Source organism: Colletotrichum scovillei (genome assembly GCF_011075155.1).
Source record: "Colletotrichum scovillei strain TJNH1 chromosome Unknown Contig00001, whole genome shotgun sequence".
Classification (NCBI taxonomy): domain Eukaryota; kingdom Fungi; phylum Ascomycota; class Sordariomycetes; order Glomerellales; family Glomerellaceae; genus Colletotrichum; species Colletotrichum scovillei.
Window position 1 is genome coordinate 3,400,186 of NW_023336259.1, and position 23,159 is coordinate 3,423,344.

Consider the following 23,159-nt stretch of genomic DNA (forward strand, 5'->3'; position numbering starts at 1 on the left):
CTAGTAGCAGAGGTCCTCGCCGACTACACTGACATTCGGGCAGGGTAGTGTTCCATACCCATCACAGGGGCAACATCTTTTGGGGTGATTTGATATAGAAGCAGGCCAAAATTGAATGCATTTCCTCGTAACCGTTTGACGCCGATGCCGATCATGGTAAACTAAGGGACCACCATGGGGGGAATCATTGTTGCATGTTTGTTTATTGGTGGCCCATGCAGACCGTTGCGCGTGTGAATTCGCATGCCAATCCCTAAATGCCATGAGACCATAGCCTTCCTGTACACCAGCATATGAAAAGCCGCAAAGTTCTTTTTTGTATTTTGAATCCACGCAATCCATCCACGACCCAAAGACCAAATCTATCCCTAGGGGGGTTTTGTTGTGGTGTACCGCGTTTGTCCACACTTCGCGCCGACCCTTTTTGCTCACGTCATGAACCGCACACACGCCACAAAAATCGAAGATCCGTTTCTTAAAAGATTAAAGAGTTGGGAGGTTCGTTTATGCGGCGGTGATGGCCTGGCGGGTGCGGGCACCGCGCTGGCGGGAGTTGAGGCGGACGTCCTCGCGACCGGCGACGGCCTCGGACTTCTGGACGACCTCCTCGCCCTCGGTGAGGATGAGCTCGATGTGGCAGGGGTTGGACATGTAGGGGTTAATCTGCAATGTGTTAGTTCGTCGACATTCTGCTGCTGGTCTCTATCCTTCTCCTTCAAAAGGATAGGTTCGGGTGGTAGAACATACGCGACCGTGGGCACGGTATGTGCGTCTCCGTTGCTTGGGGGCCTGGTTGACCTGGATGTGCTTGACGACGAGGTTGCCGGTGTCGAGGCCCTTGGCGTCGGCGTTGGACTCGGCGTTCTTGAGGAGGCCGAGGAGGAACTCGGCGGACTTGACGGGCCAGCGGGCCTTGGTGACGCCGAAGGCCTTGCCCTGGGCGGTGCGGCCGATGGAGCCGGCGTAGCGGCGGAAGGGGACAGCCTCCTTCTTCTCGGAGACGTTCTCGAGGAAGGTGACGGCGCGCTGGAGCTTCCAGCCGTTGATGGCCTGGGCGGTCTCACGGGTGTTCTTGAAGGACACACGGAGGTAGGCACCGCGCGCGCGGGCCGACTTCGCGGGGGCGATCTCTTGAGCGGCGTAGCGAACCTGAATTTGTGACGATAAGGGTCAGTCTTTTGGGTTCTGGGATATAACGAGCATTGTATGCCCCCATGTGTTCGGCAATGTTCCTCATTCCTCCTCTTGGTCGACCATCATGAGTGACATGATTGAGTCACAAGTCCAGTTTTTTCTCTTCCTTTGACATCGTGAAATTTCGACCCTCTTTCGACGAGGGGCAAGGGAATCGTCTCGGCGGCTGCAAACAGGGTCGAAATTTCGTCGAATGCACAGATTTCCTCCTCTTTCTCGTCGACGCGGAACATAGGGAAAGCGAGCGGCGGTGCGACTTACCATCTTGATCGTTGGGTGTGGTGATGGTTTCGGTGGTCGGTCGGTGGTCGGTCGTGGGCTGGCTGTCAGAGTGAGGTTAGAAGAAATTCACAACTTTCGTTGACCCTAGCCCTCCTGCGCCGGGTTGGCTCGCTTGCGGATCGGGAAACGGCAGGGGGGTCGGCCTTAGGGTTCCGCAACCCTATGGGGTAAATGGGCGATTTCTTCCAGCTTTGGCCGGGGGAAAATTGCAATGGAAAATCTGATGAGACTCACGATTAGTCCGATGAACTGATGAACAGTCTGGTGTCTCGTTTGGATTTTTTGGAATGAGATTGCGGCTTGGGGAGTTGGGACAAATGGAAAGGATGATATTTTGAGGTGTTCTTCAATTCCGTTGCAAGCCAGGTACTGGACACCACCACCTGGTTTCTGACGCTCCTGCCTCTCCCCGAACGTGAGACCCCACTTTGCAGGTGGGCCTTGAGTCCCTTCTTATCTAATCGCAAAAAAAAAACTTGCCGGAAGGCGGCTCCTCTGAAAATCCGCATTGCCCAATCACCTTGATGACCCCACAATCTTTCTGTCAGTTTGGCCCGTGCGTACTCTTGAAGCTCTCAGAAAAAAAGTCCGACGAAAAATTTCAAACACCCAGCCCAGTATCCAGTTGTCCCAACCCGCCACCAAGAGGATTAGCATTATCTGCGCCTCTCACCCCCCAATTGGACTCTTCTTTCGCAACTTGGGAACTGCCAGTCTTGTTCTCTTTCTTTTTGCAACAACTAGTCTTTTCCGGCTACCCGACACATATTTAAAAGACAATGGCTCCCTTCACTCCTCGTGGCGGCGGTGGTCGCGGCGGCGGTCGTGGTGGTTTCGGCGGCGGACGTGGTGGTGGTGACCGTGGTGGCTTCGGCGGCCGTGGTGGTGGCCGTGGAGGCTTCGGTGGTGACCGTGGCCGCGGCGGTTTCGGTGGACGTGGTGGTGGTCGTGGTAAGTTCTTGAGAGAATCTGCTTTTCGCGATGTCGAGTGCGAAAGAATGAGTTTGCTAACATGATCCTGCAGGCGGTGGTCGCGGTGGTCCTGGCGGCGGCCGTGGCCGTGGAGGTGTCTCCAAGGGCGGCAGAGGCGGCCGTGGTGGTGCTGCTGGCGGTCAGAAGGGAGGTCAGAAGGTCATCGTGGTATGTCACAACTCAAGGCTTTTCTTCTTTCGGTGAGGATTTGTCCATTAACAAAAGATTGCAGGAGCCCCACCGTCACGAGGGTGTCTTCGTTGTCCGTGGCAAGGAGGACGCCATCGCAACCCGCAACATTGTCCCCGGCGAGTCTGTCTACGGCGAGAAGCGCGTCTCTGTCGACAACCAAACCCAGAACGAGGACGGCACCACCACAACCACCAAGATCGAGTACCGCGTGTGGAACCCCTTCCGCTCCAAGTTGGCCGCCGCCGTCATCGGTGGTCTCGAGAAGCTCTACTTCGGCCCCGGCTCCAAGGTCCTCTACCTCGGTGGTGCCTCCGGTACCTCAGTCTCCCACGTCGCCGATATCGTCGGTCCTACCGGCTTCGTCTACGCTGTCGAGTTCTCCCCCCGTTCCGGCCGTGATCTGATCGGCATGGCCGCCAAGCGCACCAACGTCGTCCCCATTGTTGAGGACGCCCGTCAACCCCTCAAGTACCGCATGCTCATGCCCATGGTCGACTGCATCTTCGCCGATGTTGCCCAGCCCGACCAGGCCCGTATCGTCGCCATGAACGCCCACCAGTTCCTCAAGGTCGGCGGTGGTATCCTCATCTCCATCAAGGCCAACTGTATCGACAGTACCGCCCCCGCTCACAAGGTCTTCGCCATGGAGGTCGAGAAGCTGAGAGGAGAGCGCATCACTCCCAAGGAGCAGCTTACGCTAGGTTCGTAATCCCCTGTTTCCTCCCTGGAAGTGGAAAACCCCCCATGACTAACACATTATCACAGAGCCCTTCGAGCGTGATCACTGCCTCGTCGCTGCCGAGTACTCGCGCTACGCGAAATAAATGTGAAAAAGAAACGGGAGAAAAAAGTATTGTATGCGTTGCGTAAAGAAGAGTGGTGGGTGAGCGGTTGAATCTGTACATTTGCGAGATTCCCACGAGATTTGACTTTTGCTTCAATGGGTACGGTCGGTCGGACTTCATCTGGACAGGCGTTAGGAATTTAGGACTGGTCTAGTTCAAAACTTGCATGTTAACCCATATAGGTATTCAAAAAGTCCCTCGCGGTGAAAATGACATGTTTAATGGGCTTATAGACTTGAATAGGAGTAGTAGTTCGTTGCGCTTTTTGCTGTCTCATATGGTTCCCCCTCGTGGTGACTGACTCTCGCAGTGACGAACATCCGTCCTGATATGCTTTCATTCACACTCCGTGTGTCTCCGATTACCTCCATTATCAAACGTCAGCAGAAGCTCACGAACCCCTATCCTCAACACCCACGTCTAGACTTCATGCAGCCCAGCCCCCGCTTCACTCAATCACATCCACAAGACTTAAGCCAAGTACCGACGCCCCACACACGTCCGACCCATCCTCTATCTGATCGGCCCACGACACTAATTCCGACGAAAGCTGCGCCGTCGGCCTTTCCTTCAGCTGCTGCTGCGGTTGCTCCTCCTGCCCACCGCCGATTCTCCACCGGTCCTCGTAACAGCCATACTCCACGAGGTCGCGGGCGATGTACACGACCCGCTCCTGCTCGGGCTGCCAGTCCATCGGTTCAGCCGGGCCTCCCGCGCCGACGCTGCGGGCCCAGCACTCGACCGACGAACGCTGCTCGTCCAGAAGGGAGAGGAGGTGGTTACGGAAGCGGTAGTTGTCGACGACGAGGTCGCTGCACTGTTGCTGCTGATGTAGCTCGCGTCCGGTATCGTCTATGATGCTGCGGCGACGTTTCGAGGCTCTGTGGTTCACCGGCTCGTGATTAAGCTCGAGGCCGGGCTTATGCTTAGGTTTTCGGCGGCGCCTCACGATATCCAGGTAGCTGTCGTCGTCGTTCTTTCGGTGGTCTTTCTTATAGCCCGGTGTTCTTGCAGTCCTGAGAACGAGGGCAGTCGAGGGCGACTCTGGTGGCATGGGAATCATCTTCAGATCGCCATCTGTGTCCGACTTGGCTTCGATGTGGCGGTTGTGTCGGTGGCGTTTGGGGGAACGAGGAGGAGGAGGATGGTGTTCATATAACGACCGGTGTCTTCCTGGTGCGTGATATTCGACGTCTTTCCGATGAGGGTATCGACGGGCCTTGATGATGGGGACCCCTTCTGTGAGACTCAAGTCCGGTTCTGGGCTTGCGTGTCTGCGTTTGGACGCGCGTTTCGACATTCTGTGACCTCGTGACATCGTGCCGTTCCTCGTGGAGAGGTCGAGTATCCTTTGGGAGCGTGACGAGGATACTAACATGCGTGATTATCCGCCATTTGAGAAGATTCAAGACCAAGACTGCTGAAGCTCTGAATACTTGGAAATTATGAGTTTCAGCTGAGGCCGTCTATTGACGAAGTCTTCTTATTTTTATCTTGGTTGTACCTACGAAGCTTCCTCGCGCATCTTCTGGCCTTCGACACATGTGAAGTTTCAACAAAGCTGGAACGGCCCAGATGTTATACTCCATCGATGGAAGGGCAAGTTTCTAGAAGCCAACAAGCAAAGACTCCCTGATGCGACGAACAAGCAACTAGAAGGCGTCTCTGGAAGACGCCCTCGTTTAATCTCGAAACCGAACAATGAGACGATGCCGAATCCCACAAAGACACAACAGCGATGAAGCAGGCTCCCCTGCCGTTGTGACTTCTCGAGATGACATGTCGTTTCTGTCCTCTTCCACGAGGGTGCTCCAAAGAAGCGATACCTGCCGCTTCGATGGCCTTGGATGAGACATGGGACAAAGCCTGCTTCAGCATTTCGAATCGCCAAAGCCAAAATTTTGAACAGCTATGGTTTTCTGATCAGGTCTGGCAGGCATAAGTCGACCTGAAAATTCCAGATGAGAGCTATCGATTCGCGATGTAAGTCAAAGGGGTCACCGGTTACACTGTCTACTCCGTTCATCAAAATACGTATCTGAAAATGTCCAATCCCAAATTACTTTGCTGTACATTCAAAAGCAATAGTTCCATCTGAGTTTGGAAAGTTATATCTCCTTTGACTTTCCTTCAACACAAATATTGACCATGAGATTGAACAACGATCGCAATACTACAACTGAGGCACAATCCGACTATCACGACGCCACTGCTTCGACCATACTGAACCAGGCTTAGATTCGCCGAAAGAATGACCGGCCTCCACTGAGCGCTAGAATTCACTTAGAAGTTGGCTCGCGGCTGGTCTAGACTCCAGAAGACCCAGATAGTGCTAGGGTAGAGTGTAGATCAACGGTCAACCGACCGACGACGAGTATGTCTCGGGTGGGAAGTCAGACTACCTGCTTGGCTTCGGCGATTGACATCTTCACAGATCGACTGGAGTAGTCCGCCTCGTTCTCCTGCCCAGAACGGTCTAAACAACCGAGCCGTGCCTCTCTACCTGGACCACATATCAGTGGTTGCTGTTCGAGCGCCAAGTTGCGTTCCCCTGGCAGCTGGGCGTGACGAGACGACAAGCCGAAGAGACTTACAGAAAAAAGGCCTGAATACAAGAGTATGTTGGAAGCCTCGGACATGCCTTGATCAAATTCACCTTGAAGGCATATGCCCTTCGCCGCAATGTGAAATGTGACGACAGCTCTGCCACCCCGGGCTTCTCTCGGCTTCCTTTGGATCCCGTCAACCACGCCCTTGTTACCTCTAGCCCCCTTCAGTAACTAACCATGGTCTTCCTGTCTATCCCGCGTGGCTGGACCAGACAGAGGGGAACATCGAATTGCAACCCCTGGAACATCACCGATTCAGCTTACATCCGTCAAAGCGTCCTCGGAAGAAATGCTCAAATTTCGCGAACGTCGCCGTGGTGGCGTACACACCCCTGATAGAAGCCATCGCCCTCCTTTCCCGAAAAGAACCGTTCAGGTCTATGTATTACCCCAGACGCTAGCGCCGTCAAGAAAGCGGCACGTTGATTAGACCAGTCACCCAATGAGGCAGTTGGCTTGTGTGTGTCACGTCTTCATGTGAGGGCTGAATTGCAAAACCAGAGACTGCAAAGAGGAAAGTTGAGTGAGGGGGATTCTCTATTACCAATCGTGCCAATATCTGTTTCCTGCCACCAAAGTGGCTCTGAAGATCACTCTCAATCATAAGGGGGCTTTTCTCGGGCCAGAAACCAGAATACGGAGCGATGACTTCTCCTTCTCGCCCTTCATCAACGTTTGCCTGAATCTGAAGTGATTTGTGGACAAGGATGTGAAGGCGGCTGCAACGAGCGGCGAAGCTACCTGAGTAGATGCGCGCCTTTGGGTCACGATCTTGAGGATTTACCATCCAGACCTCGCTCAGCCGTGCCTTCCCACCTCTACGTCCCTCCTTCCTCAACCTACATTACCAAGTGGAGCTGAGACTATATACCCCCCCTCAATCCCATTCCCGTCACCAGCACAGCAGCGCCCGTCTAGGTCGGCGAGGTCAGGCCAGGATGTGTGCGAGGTGGTTGAATGGTCAAATAAACAAATACTCCCATGAAGTCAGAGTCCGGGTTGACTGAGGGGCGCGCTGTTCGAGTCCGGGCAGGGGCGTGAATTACAAGGTCAGTATCCCCCTCCTTCCTTTCGTTCATATTTTTTGTATAATGCCCAGGCCGCCAGTCGACGAGACCACCAGAGCAGGCAAAGCCAGCGACAGGGAGGTCGGACAAAGTCGTCACCGCCCAGCTGAGCAGCAGGGAGGACTATATCAGAGTGCGTAAGGTATCTGCTCGAATCTTAGGGCTCAAAAGGGCCGCCCTGGCCGAGTCGACAGGGGAAAGTTCTCCTACGCGGCGTTGTGGCGGCTCATGTTAATTCTGACAGGAACGCACAGACGAGAACCCCAAATGAACGACCAGGTTCAGCTCCTTCGATCACGCATATTGCGCATCAGGGGCAGACCCTTGAAGCAGGTAAGTCTGGGGTAAGAGAGCAGGCGTGGTTGACTGTCGACATTTTGTGACTAGTGTGGTCTGGAACTGCTGCAGTTGTCTGTATTCGTAGGCTATACGGATAAGTGAGGGGTTTCGATAAAGGCATTAGTGAAAAAAGTCGGGATAGGGCTCTCTCCATGTTACCAATACGCTAGGCTTCTTTGTGTTTCTCCGTAATCTGCCCACCTTTACTTCGTCGAGCCATCCAGATCCATAGATCCGTCGCTCTGTGGCGGAGGATCGTATACCAACAATATATTAGAGTTCGACCGCATAGTACCTGCCCACGAGAAGCCAAGACGAGAGACCTGGTCGAAGAACCTCTGGGCATTTGGGTGGAAGAGCTCCCGAGGCCATGGTCAGCCGGGGAAACGCCCTCAAGTCCGTCCAAGGTAGCAGTCTTGGAGCACTACGATCGATGAAACACAATTTGACCCCCTTCAGAGGCAATGGACCGCCGGCACCAAGACCTCGGATCTGTTGGAGGCAAAGGTAACATGATTCGATGCCGTCAGTGGCAATCAGCCTCGGGGGCAACCCTCTTGTACGGATTCAATACCAAGCGTCTTCACCGCTGGAACAAAATAACAGGTTACTCGAGGTTATGATCCGCCGCGGCAAAAAATAAAAAATATAAAAAATAAAAAGGTCAGCACCGAGGATCGAGGCTGGCCAACGACAACGAAGAGCTCAAGGAAAGATGAAGTAGGCAGCCAGAGTCGCGGAGGCACGGCATAAACCGGTAAATTAAGCTGGTGAATGTAGACAGCAGGTCATCCGTTTTCCAGCTTGGGCTAGGCCCTATGGACGGGACCCGGTGTTGGGTTTGCCATGGTTGGACTCTTGGGAGGCCGGCGTGTTTGACTTGAAAAGCTTGGTGGTTGCCGATTCCCAGAAGAGATACGGATATCTGTGCGGTACGTACCGATGCTCGGAAGAGAGCCCCACTTCACCCGCTTGGGATAGGCAGGAACAGGCACCTGGGTCCTGGGGAATGAGTGGTGCAGTGTTGGGGTAAATGTGGGTAAATTCCCCATCTCCAATGTCACCCTTCGTGCCTTCGTTGTCACCACCAGAAACCTCCCGCCCTGTGGCCTCCTTCTCTTTGGGTCCTGACCTCCTATTCGTAGGCTCCTGGCACCTGCTGCTTCGCTCCGGTCGACCGCACCCAACCAAGTTCATCTCGGAGCATGCACTGCAGCACTACAGATTCACGAGTCTCCTCCCCCAGACTTTGCCTTCATCATGCATTTTAACCCTTCTAGGCTTCTACGCCTCCCATCCTCCGGGCTTTGGCAGGCCTGGTAGCTAATCAGCGTTCATCCAGATCCTCCAACAGACACCTCGGTACGGCCGTACTATCCCGTCTGGGTCTTCAAACGACGGCACAGCTTGTGCCTAATTGTAATGTGGCTGTCTGAAACTGGGGTCGGTCAGAATCGATCTGAGCTTCGTCGCCGAGGTTTAGCTAGGTCTCTCATCACCGCGTGGTCTCGTGCAGTCCAACAATTCATTCCAACAGCCATCTTCCATAGAGTCGTCTCCGGCGCGTGGCTTGGCACCGAGCAGTCGGAACCATGAATTTCGCAAACGGCGCGGCGCTGGAAAGTCTCGCTCCGTCCCATCTCTAACCCATAGGAGACCACACTCCAGACGACATCACGCCGCCGTCGACTTCGTCTCAGTTTTGATTCCATCCTACGAGCACCCGCTCACCACCAGCTCGGAGACATCGTCGATCGTGGCGTCCTCCACGTGGGCGAAGCTTCCACCGTGCCGCCAGCCGGTCTGGGAGATGTTGGGACAAAGCAGCAGCCAGCCAGCAAAATCGACGGCATTTCGAGTCATTGTGGCTGGCCGTCAAGCTATTTCCATCTCAATGATGAATTCTTTGTAAGGCCCTGCGCGAACCAACGACTGCACACTGACCGTTGCATCCCGAAACGGAAAGGCTCCCAATCTCGAGAGGTCGGAGATCAGTCTTTGTTCATACCTGATTCACCATGGCTTTGTCACCAGCACATCGGATGATACGGTGAAAGCAATGCGGACGTCAGTTTTCGCTAGCTGCCGCCTTCTACAGCGTGGCACTGCCCTATTAGATTGGATGGTGCTGTACGGAACTCTGCAGCAGAACGTCAGCGCCCACGGCCCGTTTCCAACAGCACCATCAGAGGGTTGCAGAATGAGACCCTTCTGCGGCTTCAGCATTTCGTTGAAAGCAAGGCCAACTAGCCCTACAGTCTATGGAAAACTCCCAATTTCCTCGAGTCGTGATCCCGATTTTTTTATCGCAACTACCCTGCTAGTCTTCATGGGGTCAGCAAACACGAGCTCCCTTTGGTCCAACGACGACACATCCAAATTACAGCCCTCGATCCCTGGTTTGCGGTGGCTTGACAAGGGTTTCACTAGGAGGATGGAAGTCGAGAAAGGCATCGGCCAGGAGGCGCCTGAGTGCCAGACAGTTTGGGGTTTGGAACCGTGGTACCCTTCCGCTGACTATCCCGCCGCCTTGACCATGGTTTACACGTCCAAGCTCAGCGAGAAAACATGATATTTCCGCCTGGAGTAAGGACATGGTTGGCTTGGGTATGATGACAAGCTCCCATCACAATGCCAGCTCAGGGGTATCCGATCACCATGAGGAGGCCACGCGGTGAGGGAGGATGGCGACGGCCATCACTCAGGGAGTTCAGAAATTGAAGGCAATTTTGTTCAACGAATACGGGCACTGCAGAATACCTACGGATATGCAGCTCGACAGCTCACCCACCCAGCGAAGAACTTTGGCCCAGGGCCAGGGGAGCCTTGTAACGGTGCCGCTAGAGGGAATCGACCAGGGGTCCCTGGCGTCCCCAGGTTCGTCCGACCCCGCGCCAAGCTGGTTCCAGTGGATCCGGATGCGGCGAGCTAAGTCCTTCACTTGGCCTGTTCCAGCTTCCACAACATCCATCCTCTAACCCCCCTAGTGCCCTCTCACTTCTCTTCACGCGGACATGGCGACCACACCAAATCTCCAGCAATTGCCAGGTATCTGTAGTGTCTTCTCTCCTGTGGTTCTCTGCCCAAGAGGGTGTCCAGGAAGGTACTCACGTACATACTTACACGCCCCGTCCCAACATGGAACATGGTCTCGACAGCATCCTGGCCAATCCGGCCCTACACAGCCCCTGCTACACGCCATGCGAAGGCCCAGGGCCTGCGGCGCCTCGATGAGTTGGTGACTGGCTCCTTTCCTCTTTTCTTACATTTTACCGTCGTTGCCATCATCTTTGATCCCGTCTTCTACGCCTTTTCCGGACCACGTTGGTTCTCGTTTCTCGACAATTCGGTTCCTGGATTCTGGCTCAGCACATCCGCTTGTGCTCTCCTGCAGACCATCCTGGTCAGGAGTTCGCATAGAATCTTGATAGGAAGTTGACATATTGGACCGTACCCATTGGGTTGGGCAACACCTTTACAAGCCGTTGCTCGTCGGAGTTGTCGCTACTTTCGTTGGCCGGAACCTTTCAGGGAGGGAGGTCAACGTACTTGAACGGTTGGCCATCCACCATTTCACGAAACCGATTTGCAACATTTCGAGCAAGGCCCACGACCAAAGCCGTCGACAATCACTACCACTTGTTCAAAACATCACTGGTTGCCGTCAACGCAGACACCAGTCCGACGTTGTTTCGTACCGTGTAAATCGACCCGGTCACACAAAGGGTCTCTGCCAGTTCCGTATACTACCATTGACAACATGGACACACCCCAAGAGAAGGCCAATTTGGACAAAGGAGACCTCGACCTTCTCAGTATCATAGAACGGACCTGCTCGGTCTTCTCGCTGCTGGGATGCGTATTCATTATTGTCACATTTTGCTCGTCTAGAGCGTTCCACAAGCCCATCAATCGGCTCGTATTCTTCGCTTCCTTTGGAAATATGATGACGAATGTTGGCACGCTCATGGCGAGATCCTACATTGGTTCTCCGGACTCGCCAGGCTGCCAGCTCCAGGCGTTCCTGGTTCAAATGTTGGTATACCGGCCCCGCTACTGGTTCGCGACTAACACACTGCAGGTTCATGCCGGCTGATGCATTTTGGACACTTACTATGGCTATCAACGTCTACTTGACGTTCTACTACAAGTTCGACGCCGAAAGACTACGGAGAATGGAGATACCGTATCTCGTTTGCTGTTATGGAATTCCCTTTATCCCAGCCCTGGTCTATGTCTTTGTCAGGAACGGCGATGGGTTGAGGGTCTATGGTAACGCGACATTATGGTGCTGGATTCGACCTGAGTGGGAGATCTGGCGCATTCTCACATTCTACGGACCCGTTTGGTAGGTCTATTTCTCGCTCTCATTGGGTTTTGCTAATTGTTCCAGGATTGCAATCTTGATCACTTTCTTCATCTACATCCGCGCGGGTCGAGAAATCTACCAAAAGCGAAAGCAGCTTCATAATTTTAGCTCCTCGGACCACGACCAAATGAACTCGTTCCACGACGTTCTAACCTCTATGAAGACGACCGAAGTCTACGTCACCTCGGAAGCAATGGATCAGCCTCAGGGCTCTATTGGTCTTGCCACAGTGGGAAGACGTGGCTCGGAAGCCGGACCAGTCCCACGACTACCCAACGCTGCTTACTCTGTCAGCATTTCTGCCAATCGCTATAGCCGCAATGAATCACAAGCCGAAGCGGCTGTCCCGCCTGCCGAAAGTAACACGGCGGATACTTCCGCCCAGCGGCCGATGAACTCCGCTCGTCGACGCAACTACGAGCTCAACAACGCGGCTTGGTCTTACACCAAGTGTTCGATCCTGTTCTTCACAGTGATCTTGATCACCTGGGTCCCGTCGAGCGCCAATCGCGTCTACTCGGTCATACACACCAAGGAGTCTTCGACGCCGCTAGAGTTTATGAGTGCCTTCGTTCTCCCGCTTCAGGGCTTCTGGAATGCGCTCATTTATGTGGTGACTTCATGGAAGGCCTGCAAGACGCTATGGACCGACATTAAATATTCGTCTCGACGGCCAGATGTGACGGAAATTGTGGGTAGTTTCAGGCACAGCGACCAGTTCAAGATCCCGAGCCAGAACCGCAGGACAAAAAACTACGAGAGTGAAAGCATAACGGAGCTTACGAATAGTCGACCGGCTTCGAATGAACAGGCATCGAGGTCGTAGTGTATGGAGGAGATGTGCCCTTGTCACGATAGCGAAACGATTTCTTGTGGATGATACCCCGAAGCCATGTTGTTGTTTTGGGAGGCCCTGCCGCGGAAGCAGGTTTCAATTTGTTGCTTTTGGGGGGCATTTGTTGCGTTGGCATGCCCCAGCTGAATATTTATAACGATCTTGTCTGTAAAACTTGTTGGTTGTAGATAACACATCAATTATTGTTCATTTGTCACTCTGCAGAACTTCAATATCTTCGCCTTGTGAAGTCTCCTTGATATAACGTGTCTCGGCGGACTCGTTGTCTCTAGTAAATGTATTTTGCCCACAACGCCATGAAAAGACGCCGTTGGGACTGGCGCTTACGAACAGACGGACTTGAGAGGAGATGAAGCGCATTCAGCTTCCACGTGCCGTCGGTCCCAAAGACTAAGATGGGTTCCTACATTTCTCCAACGGCGCGCTCCTCCTCCTCGGGTAGTCTAAGTCTGCACTTGGTTTTTCCCGTCTCGTCTTGGTGTCGTCTGGTCTCGTCTCAGAGCACTACACGCGCGCAGGAGCCGTGCCGTGTAAGCAGAGCACGTAAGTGTGGGATGTTGCAGGTAGTGCTTGGACTCTTTTCCCTCTCTGTCTAATTGCAGAGAACGTAATGGATCGGCACTCCCAACGGTCCGTGAGCTCAGAAATCGTCCCAAACGCACGTTTCTCGGGGCGGTGCGTGTTCTGCAAAGACAGCTGCGCACGACCAAAGCTGAGCAAACACCTCGTGGTCCCTTTCCAGGGTGCCAGGCTGCCGGCACCTCAACGTTTGTCGTTGGGTTACGCAGACAGCTGCAGGGACGCGGGAGGTTGTCTGTGTCACTTTTCCTCTTCCTGCCTTGCTTCGCTGCCCTTCGTTCCTTTCGTCTCTTGAGTGTCGGGCATTGTGTTACAGCCTCTCGTCTGGACTTGCTGTCGGTGTTTCTGTGGCTGGCTGATCTCTTCTCAAGTCCACTCATCCATCCTTGCAGCAAGGCTTGTCACGTTTGCAGGTACGCAGTTTGCTAGGAAAGAAGTCTTTAGTCAGGACTGACGAAAATTTGCTCAGCCCAATTCTTTTGAGTTTGGCATTGCTTGACGCTGATGAAGATTTTAGTCAATCTTTACTCGAGAGAAAGAGAGAGATGAAAATTTACGGATACACCGCCCCCCCTATCCTCTGGGACGAGGTTTGCGCTGGACTTGGGGGTTGCAGAGAAGATGGAGCAAATTGCCCGAGTACCATTTCATTCCCATTCCATTCCCAATTCCTACACAAACCCACTTTCCCAGCCCAGTGGGTTTCTGGAGAAAAAAGATCCCACGCAATCCCACAAAGCCAAGTTGGAGGGGAACCTTGGCGGCGCGCATGCAGGGGCATACAGGGGTGTGTTCATTACAGCATGTACTTTTGAAAGTCGACCTGTTTGACATTCGCGCACTTCGTCCACAGATAATGGCTGCGGGAATAACAGAGAACGATGGAAGAGCGTGGGGGAAGTCGGTAACTTGGAAACTTGGCGATGCCTTCTCGGGCGGATTTGCTTCCCCGAATCTTGGCTTCGATGCAAGGGATAACCCCGAGCTCGCCGTGCTCTTCCGTTGTATCTGCCCTGGCTTGTTTGCCTGCGTTGGCTAGAATGTTACTGTATTACTCACCCTGAACTTGAAGCTAGAGGTGATGTTGGCTTTGGAGTGTTGAACTTGGTTCATCTTAACCCATTCGCAAGATTCCCGCTAACACAGTTTAGAAGTGACTGCTCTTGCTATTGGAACCCCTCCCTTCACCTGCTCTTCTCTTCTCTGCTCCGACGGCTAGACAAGCATTCCAATCCTTGTTCGCCCTATACCCCAACATCACACTATTACTCTATACGTACATAATAGAGAACGCGAGCTCAGGACGGTTCCTGGCCCGTGGAGGAACCATCAAGACAAATGGCAGCTTCCACCAATTTAGGGTACCAAATAACGAGAAATGCCGCGGTCGAAGATCTGATCCTCATCGAGAAACGGGACTATTGATATTTCATTCTCTAGTGTAAGAATTTGCATGCAAGACGATGCAGGCATACGGACAGTAGTATCCGTAGTCGAAAATTCCCCGACGAAGCAACATTTGACGATACCACGGTACCACGGCACTTGCTCTCTCGAATGGCTCCCGACGATCCCGTTTCATCTGCCGTCGCGGTTGCTTTCTGGGGGTCTGGATCACACGATTTTCGAAATGCATGTCTAAGTTACGGTGGGATGGACGCAGCTTTTTTTTTATTTTTATTTTTTACGTGGCTGATTTTCCTTTCCCCGCGCTGGTTGAGGCCGAGGATCCGGGCGTAAAGTGAACCCACGCGCGGTTTCGTTCATCGTGATAACTTTATGTGGGCACGTAGGATGATGGTGCCCTTGCATCACCTGTGGCCGTCATATGGCCGTACCTTGTTTGACATCCATCATTTCTTCTTTCTTCGTCGATGACGATGGTGACTCAAGCATTCAACGATTTAGTGAGCCACTAGACCCGAGACACCTACTCAGATAAAGCAATGACGGTTCCCTGACGGCCCGATGTAATGTGTATGGATATGCTCGCCCTGCAGCAAACCATCGCGCGGGCCGCAGATCACTACATGATAATAACGACAATCACAAGATTAATATCCCCAAACTCCAGAGATAACGAAGTAGTGGCGGGGTGAATACCGTCTGCCCGAGTCCCGAGGCAAAAAAAAAAAAAAACACGCCAGGTACGCCCACATGCCATTGAATGCCGGTACGGTCGAGTCCAAGTCAGCCCACCCCTTGTCCGTCGACTTTTTCTCAGTCTCTCCCAACGGTGATCAAGATCTAGGGCGTTCTTCAACGGCTGTGGCTGCTCCTAGCAAGCCCTGTTTTTTGGGGGGGGGGGACTTTCTTACCAGAGAGACGTCAAAGCGCAAGAAGTACCGCAGTTTTGGGGACGCAACACGTGGAGGTGCCTCACAAATCGTATGACTGCATTATTTCTTCTTCTCTGTGGTTGTTGGTAATCATTGCATTGGCTTGGTGCGGTATGGCGATGCAATGGAAGAAGCGGGCTGTACACTCGCCTTCTCGTAGGTAGATACGTTTGCTAATGTCCTCTGAGGAGATGGCACGGGTGCGACGGAGCGAGGTCGAAGTTGAGAAGATGCTGATATTCTACAAAGCAATGTTCTTGCTCAAGGCCGGCTCTAGTCCTACATTTCGCTCTACTACTCATCTTTCCTCTGTCGGAGTAGGTGCAGATTGCTTGGCTTCATACCCTCCACCCAGGCTTTCACGCGATGTAATCTTCATGGAAGCATTACAAGCTGAGGAACTCGGTAACCTTGTTCAATGTGAATATCATCGTGGAAACAAATGTCGTCAACTCCGTTCTCGAAACCTCTGCATTTGTATGAATGGGTAATATCTGCCCCTCAAGTGACACCATATGCCGCGAATAGTAACTCAAGGTTGGCAAACCGCTGCAGCCCGCAAAGGTTGAGCAGCCGTCGCTGTTCACTCACGATGGGGTATGATAATCCCAGACAGAAACCTTGAGGAGATGCAAACGTTTCCTCCCATATCTTTGACATGCTCGTGAAAAGAGAAACCATCAGCCCGACACATACACATCGCTTTTACAGAACATCAGACAACACCAACTTCCTCTTCCAGTATCAACTACAACAGATATCATCCTACCAGCTTTCACTCCACCTCAACTTCGCAAAAACCTACCCTCTGCAAAGATATACCCCCATAGCTTCCCTTTAAGATGCCCCTCTTCGCAACTTTCCTGGCCGTCTCCCTAGTCAGCCTCTACACAGCAGGCTTCGCAACAATAATCATCCGCGATAACAACGATAAGCAAACTTCCAACCCACATGAGGAGATTGAGGAACTCCTCGAGAAGAGAGAAGATGAGAACGAGGTACTCGAAGAGAAGAGAAGAGAAAATATCAGCCCAGAGGTACTACGAGCCCCCGACCCTTTTCTTGTGTTACGCAAGCTTGATAAAAGCCCTTCTCGCTAACATCAGAGCAAAAAGACTATGACCATGAGACGGGATGGATACTATTATGACGATACCTATGAGTATAGAGATTATCAACACTCGCCTTCGGAAGGAGAGTGGAGATATTGAGCCGGCAGGAAATGACGATAAGAAATACGCAAATCCAAAACGAGTCGGTCGACAATAAGCATGTTGTTCATTATGATGTAAACCCCTCGCGCCAGTCCATATCTCTCACTTCTCCGTTAATAAGAAAGCAGGGTGGGATGAATGGAAGATGAGCAGACCACACTTCCTTCAAAACCAGGCAAACTTCCATTCATCTTTTTCGTGTTTCAAGTGTGTTGACTGTCCTTCTCTCAGCCCCATGAACAGCCTACGCGCGAACCAAGTTCCCATGTCGACATCAGCCGGCAGAGTACGGCCTCCGACGCATACCGTAAGAAACCAACTCTGTGGTCCCGACCCTACACTATATACCAGAAACAAACTCTCCAAATGTTTCTCACGATACAGTAACAAACAAGTGGGTAATGTGGGGACGACGGGGCCAGGATGAGCTCTCAAATAATGGTTCGTCTCAACACCAGGGTCCCATCATCGTGGACCCCTAAAAAGATCAGGGTGGATTCCTGGACTCGATGTGCGGGGGGTATGCTGGGAAACTCTCTGCCCGGTTAATCCGAACTCATCTGGAATTGACTTCATAGCCGAAAAGGAAACCAGACAAATCTGCCCGCTGCCCTTCTCTTTCGATCTGTCAATTTCAGACACATCATTAAGTATTCGAGTCATACGGTCAAAAGTGAAGCACAAGCTTCGGGAACCTCGGCGGATACATTTCACACTCAAAGGTTGGCAAGTCTGTTCCACGAGCGACATCCACCGACTGACATAGACGTCACCGCAACGATACGTGATCCCAGTCTGTGAAATTCTGCTGCCGACATTGGGTACTCTTGCAAAGTAATAAATACAGCTGATTCCAACGTATAGTGGCAGCGCCTTCTTCCGTAATGCTGCGGGCCCACCCGGCCTCTCAGAAGTCCCCAAGAAGCCCGATAAATGAGAGCACAGCGGCATACATAGAAAACCACACCGTGTCCCGTTGGATCCGTTCCCAAGCCGATATGTAAAGCAAGTGGCTCTGTCGGCCATCCAGGGGGGGTATTGTGAAAGAAAATCTGGCCTCCAACGCCGTACCGAGGGAAACACCTCTGCTCCCTCAAAGTGACAAAAACATTCCATCCGTTCGTTTTTGGTTCGCAAGAGAACCAAACAGTTTGCGACAGCGCAACTATCATTACGCTTCTTTGACTGCCTCGATGATGCTGTACTCCCACGCCGTCTTGAGCTGCTCACACTCCTCCACAATTCTGGGGTTCTCCCACCACCACTGATCTGCAGTGATGTACTGTCCCCATACTTCCCTCCATAGCATGCGACCGACGATACTGCGGAGCTCCTGCTTGACAGCCTTATCTGCAAGCACCTCGGCATCAGTCGTGGCCGTGTCTGGTCTGTCTGTTGGTGGTATGGCGGAAAACCTCACAGTGGTGATGGTACTGCCTTCAGCACGGAGGGAAGCATCTGCTAACCACAGAGGGAAGAGTTTGCTTGGATTCATGCAGCGGAAGTTCTTCTCGAGGTTGAAGATGAGGTTTTCCTCAATCCACGAACGCATCAGAGGACCCAACGTACTAGTGACGGGAAGGGGGTCGATCAACGTAAGGTGAAAGGCACCACCGGCAGCGAGGCACCGGTGAACATTTTTGAGAAGACTGGGAACTTCAGGCGATGGCAGAAGCGCCGGTAGTGCCAAGGAGTAGACTATGCCGAACAAAGACGGGGCCACTGGGAAGGCCGATGGCGAAATGGCAGGTACATTGACCGGATGGATATTCGGAAAGAGTGTGTGAGACAGCGGCGATGAAGCCAGATGGTACACTTGCTTATTGAAGTGGATGGCGGCCAGGTATGAGGTTGTTGCTGTACGGAGTACAAGTTAGTCGGAGTGACGGAAAGTTGAGTTTGCCTCCACTTACCCTGAGTCTCGTAAAGCGCGAGGACCTTCTTCGCCTTGGCAGGAGTAATTTTGTTGGGATGAGCCTTCGCTTGGTCCACCTCCACTGGCTTGTCCATGTTGTGCAAAGAAGAAAGCATCCATCTCTTCTTTTCCATCTCAAGCTCCTTGTAAAGGCTAGCATCGGTGGTCTCGCCCCAAACCTCTTTCAACCGCAAGAGGCGAATGCTATGGCTTGCAGCGGCCATTCGCCTGATCTCACGCTGCATCCCATTAAGATCCATGGACATGGCACATGCGGCATCGAGCTCTGGTGTCTCTTCAATGACCGCCTCAATCATTGGTGTTCGCACTTCCGGAGGTGGGCCACAGTCCCAGGCATCTGGTGGTCTCCAGGAGTCTGGATTGTTGGGCTTGAAGGCCATGGACCATGAAGGAACTCGCCGTAATGAACGCTGCGGGCTAGGATGGCCAGGAAAGAGGTTGACAGGCGAGTCGAGCATGGCCGGTGATATCATGGCTGTTACCGCCGGTCTATATCTTGTCAGTGACGATGCTGTAGGGGGATTGTGAGGTACTCACTGCGCCGTTGGAGAACGTGGAGGCGTTGGGGGCTCCTCCTTGACCGGCTCAGCCGTGATGGTTATATGAGAGATCATGCCTGAGATATCGTTTTCTATCGTCCGAGGCAGGATGGTGACCTCTGTGCTTTTGGTGATAAATGAGGTTGGGCCGAGGGTCTGGACGTAATGCTCCCTCTTTGCCGACGTCGACTCGGCGACCGATGTGTTGCATGGGGATGTCGGACCACCCATAGAGGTGTCTGTCCACTTGGAGAAAACAGAGTCTAAGAATCCTGAATATCAGTGAGCTGTGGCAAGCTTGTGAAAATGGGCTTGTCTACCTCTGTTGGATGAGATTGGTGAGCTCTGCTGTGACTCGACAGAATGCTGCTCTTGCGGCATGTAAGTGCGGTCGACCGTGGTGACGGGGCTACATGGGAGCTCCGTGGGTAGTGGCGGTGGCTCCGAGACAGCCGACAATAGCGAGCCTCTGAAAGTACTATCGATGCTCGGGGCTTTGAGAGCGTGTGTTGTGGATGTTTTGGTGCTCGATGGTGTCAGTGTCCTCTTAAGACTCCTAGATCCGAAGAAGCTGAACGGTTTGTTGTCGGACGATGAAGAGCTGCGAGTGGACATGGAACTCCTAGAGGCTCTGGTCTTGTCCTTGTGCTCCCGCTCAACTGCTTTCCTCTCGCGGTGCTCCTTCCTAGACTCCCTGTCGGGGTCCGTCCACACGACTTCCCACATTGCAAGTCGTTTCTCGTCGGTTCAAACGAGAGGCGTGTGTTGCAATAAAGATCCGAGTGGTCGGGTGAGATGTTAGGGATGCTGTGTATATACGGCCAGCCGACTTTGATGCTGATTGAGACGCAAAATTGTGAGCTTGAACCGGCCGATCAATCGCATGCCCGAAGTTCGGAAAACGGCGTGTTGCTGAATGTTTGGGCCCTGTGGAGGCTGAGGACGTAATCCGTCCGATGATTCGTGTCGTAGAAGTGAGTGAGGATGAAGTTAAGATACACTTGCGGTCGGCGATAGGAAGTTGCAGGGTTGAAAGGTTGAAAAGCGGCGATGACCGACAGCCTGGACCATGGAGGAAAGCCGGCGGAAGTTGGATAGGGGGAGAGTTGCAAGAAATCGGGTTGATGAGAGTGCCGTCTCGAAGGGAGGGAAGATTCGACAAAGTGTAAAAGGGAAGCCGACGTCGGCAGGTGGTGTATGGAGGAGGTTGAATGTGGTGGTTGGCCAAACCCGAGAAAAAATGGCAGGAGAAGAAAGGGCAGTCACGATGTGCCAGAGGCAGGTGCAGTTCTGACTGAGAAGGGCGCTAGTGTATCAGGAGGACCACGCGAAACCTGTATCAATTGGGAAGGCAGGAGACGTCAGGTATAGAATAAGAGCCGGGGGAAGGAAGGACCGAGGGAAGACGAGGACGCGGACGCGGACGCAAAGATGCGGTATGCGAAACTGCAGATAGATGGCAGTTGACAGTTGACGTGTGCGAGCGTCGCTTCCGGTTGTCGTCGTGCTTGTGCGGCAGCTGCAGGAGATTCGATACGCGCCGCAGATGCAAAATGCAACGTGAGGGATGATAACTCCAGGTCGAGATCCGGTGCGGCCGACGGCAGCAACCTATGGATTTGAGAGTGTGAAGTGCGCAACCTTCAAACGGGCCAGTCTCTCGGTACTTGATGAAGAATTGGAAAAAATGACACAAGAGCGGGAAGAGTGCGTCAGAAGAGAGCAAGTGGCCCGTTCCGAGAGATTTGTATTTGTACAAATAGGTAGGTAATTACTTTCTCTCTTCCAACAGGAACCAGGTTCGACAGTGTGTGATCGTACGTGTCCGTCTGATTATGTACCGTGCTATGGATAGGACCAGGACACCAGTTGATACTGTTGGGCAAGCAGGTTGGTTCGCAAGCCGAGTCGGCGGTCGATCCAGCTCCAGTATGAATTTGTGCTCCCCGGCTTGTCCATATATCGAATTGGGACTAACACAACCGGCTTTCCTTGAACCCCCTTTGGTCTTGGCTCCCCTCTCAATCTCGCCGATAGCCCATGCAGTCATCTGAGATTTTGTGGCGTCCTGCCGGTCATGGCCCTGGGCCCCCCCATCCATCTGGTCGTGCTGGTTTAGAATCATTGGACATTGATCGGCAAGTGTTTTTCATTGTCTCAATCCGTCCTCCTCCCGCGTTGCTTATTCCACCACCACCAGACAAGGGCGCCCCAGCCGGCATCGTCAACTTTGCCCTCGCTCACAAACAAGAAGTGACTGTACGCCCGGACTGCCAGTTGCACCAGGCACAGCAGCGGCGACTTGTGGAAGCCAACGTCAACGGGACGCAACGCGCCGTGCCACATTGGTGGAGGAAATATTGAGATGAATGCCCTTCTTCACGAACCGTTCCGGACCGTCAACGGGTTTCGCATTGTCAAACAGCAGAACTCCATTGCCCGGCCTCCCTCCACTCCAGGCACGTTGCGACCCTCATTCTTGGCCAGTACGGAACGCAAAAGGGCGGGCAGACCTGGACGTGCTCATTGTGTCCTGCCTTACTGCCCCTGCCTCGAACGCTCCAAGACGGCGCCCATGGAAGCTTTCAGCAAAAGGGACGGTGCGAAGCTTACGTTGCCGGCCACATGGCAAAACCCATTGCTATCTTTGGGGGCTGTGGACTATCGACAAGTTCGCGCGTCGAGCTGCGTCTTTGTGGAAACTAGCCGTATCTTTGGAATCCAAATTGCCTGGTGCATACCATTCATGCTGGACGAAAGTGAGCTAGCCATGCGATGGGGAAGCATCGGGGCCGTGTTTGCTTCCGTTCTTGCAAAGTGCCCTCGCACCATTGAAGACAGCTGCAAGCTGCCTTCTCGACTCAAGGCGGTGCTCCTCTCGATCCGCAGCGTAGCGGCAAGACCGGCGGGGAAGCCGTCGTACAGAATCTCCCCATGAGTCCATGAAAGACGCGGTCGTGTCGTCTTCAGCTGTCAACTCTGCAGTCTGGTGGCTCTGTAGGTCCCGGCAGACCGTCTTGCGGAAGGCATCCGGTCAAGTCGTCCGGGGATGTCCATGACCCCGGCGAGAAAGTGACGATCCGGGCGATATGGTGGCATTTCAGCGTACACAGTACCCGCTCGAAGCGGATTCCAGAGACTCGGACCGGCAGACCGCTTGTTGGGAGCAGAGAGCAGACGATGATGAGACGTTGTGGATGTGTTTGTGAAGGGGTCCAGGGGGCCACTGGTCTGGGCAAAACGTCAACACTTGAGCAGGGGCTGATAAGTGGCTAGCTGCGAAGCCACGGTGGTGGCATCGTAGTCCGATGCTTGGTGTTGGCGTTGGCGTTGGCGTTGGAAGGCTCGCAAGACTCAACCCAAAGGCTAAGGCAAGAGTGAGATGGAGTGCAAGGCAGGGGACGAGGGCCACTGGGATGTCGTCTGCAAGGTGGAAGAGTCGGGATCACAGATTGGATTCAGGGCGCGGGTGGATCTGCAGGGAGACGGCAATCCGGGGCAGGGCCACCCCTGAGGATTGCGAGATCTAAACCGTCTTGGGGGACAAGGTGGTTCGTGAGTGGTCAGGTTCCAGCTTCCCACTGCAGCGGTGCCGCTAGGGGGCCGTGTCAGGGGACTTTGCAGTCTGCGGGGCACGTCCTGGCGGCCGTAACTGCTGGCAAGCCTACGTAGTAGGTACTCTAAGGCACCTTAGTGGCCCAGGGACCACTCACGACTCAGCGATGGCATCGTCTGGCCAAGCCCAGCACGCCCAGGTGCGCCGCGGAGCGATCCATGCCACCCTCCACTATCCATTTGGCGGCTCACTTGGCCACTTTAAGCGAGTT

At 53.4% G+C, this 23,159-nt stretch overlaps 5 protein-coding genes across 5 annotated transcripts; 2 read left to right on the forward strand and 3 right to left on the reverse strand.

Moving 5' to 3' along the window:
* Position 1: 1 nt before the first annotated feature.
* Positions 2 to 1,526, reverse strand: HER10_EVM0004484 (ribosomal protein L22). The gene is made up of 3 exons (XM_035474126.1): positions 1,456 to 1,526; positions 748 to 1,149; positions 2 to 663 (listed from the first exon to the last, which is right to left on the reverse strand). Exons 1-3 carry the CDS (start codon positions 1,456 to 1,458, stop codon positions 505 to 507), a joined length of 564 nt encoding a protein of 187 aa, XP_035338273.1. The 5' UTR covers positions 1,459 to 1,526; the 3' UTR covers positions 2 to 504.
* Positions 1,527 to 2,075: 549 nt separating this feature from the next.
* On the forward strand, positions 2,076 to 3,731 carry HER10_EVM0008514 (fibrillarin). The gene is made up of 4 exons (XM_035478032.1): positions 2,076 to 2,427; positions 2,501 to 2,616; positions 2,681 to 3,341; positions 3,406 to 3,731. The coding sequence occupies exons 1-4, from the start codon at positions 2,256 to 2,258 to the stop codon at positions 3,462 to 3,464; spliced, it is 1,008 nt and encodes a 335-aa protein (XP_035338660.1). The 5' UTR covers positions 2,076 to 2,255; the 3' UTR covers positions 3,465 to 3,731.
* A 202-nt stretch (positions 3,732 to 3,933) lies between these two features.
* Positions 3,934 to 4,539, reverse strand: HER10_EVM0000054 (uncharacterized protein; the record flags this gene model as incomplete). The annotated part of the gene is made up of 1 exon (XM_035469850.1): positions 3,934 to 4,539. One exon carries the CDS (start codon positions 4,537 to 4,539, stop codon positions 3,934 to 3,936), a length of 606 nt encoding a protein of 201 aa, XP_035337884.1.
* A 6,721-nt stretch (positions 4,540 to 11,260) lies between these two features.
* On the forward strand, positions 11,261 to 12,695 carry HER10_EVM0007462 (G-protein coupled receptor; the record flags this gene model as incomplete). Its single annotated transcript, XM_035477017.1, has 3 exons — positions 11,261 to 11,535; positions 11,582 to 11,848; positions 11,894 to 12,695. The coding sequence occupies 3 exons, from the start codon at positions 11,261 to 11,263 to the stop codon at positions 12,693 to 12,695; spliced, it is 1,344 nt and encodes a 447-aa protein (XP_035338561.1).
* Positions 12,696 to 18,028: 5,333 nt separating this feature from the next.
* On the reverse strand, positions 18,029 to 20,514 carry HER10_EVM0010035 (uncharacterized protein; the record flags this gene model as incomplete). Its single annotated transcript, XM_035479505.1, has 4 exons — positions 19,653 to 20,514; positions 19,331 to 19,595; positions 18,771 to 19,282; positions 18,029 to 18,714 (listed from the first exon to the last, which is right to left on the reverse strand). Exons 1-4 carry the CDS (start codon positions 20,056 to 20,058, stop codon positions 18,029 to 18,031), a joined length of 1,869 nt encoding a protein of 622 aa, XP_035338796.1. The 5' UTR covers positions 20,059 to 20,514.
* Between the last annotated feature and the right edge of the window lie 2,645 nt (positions 20,515 to 23,159).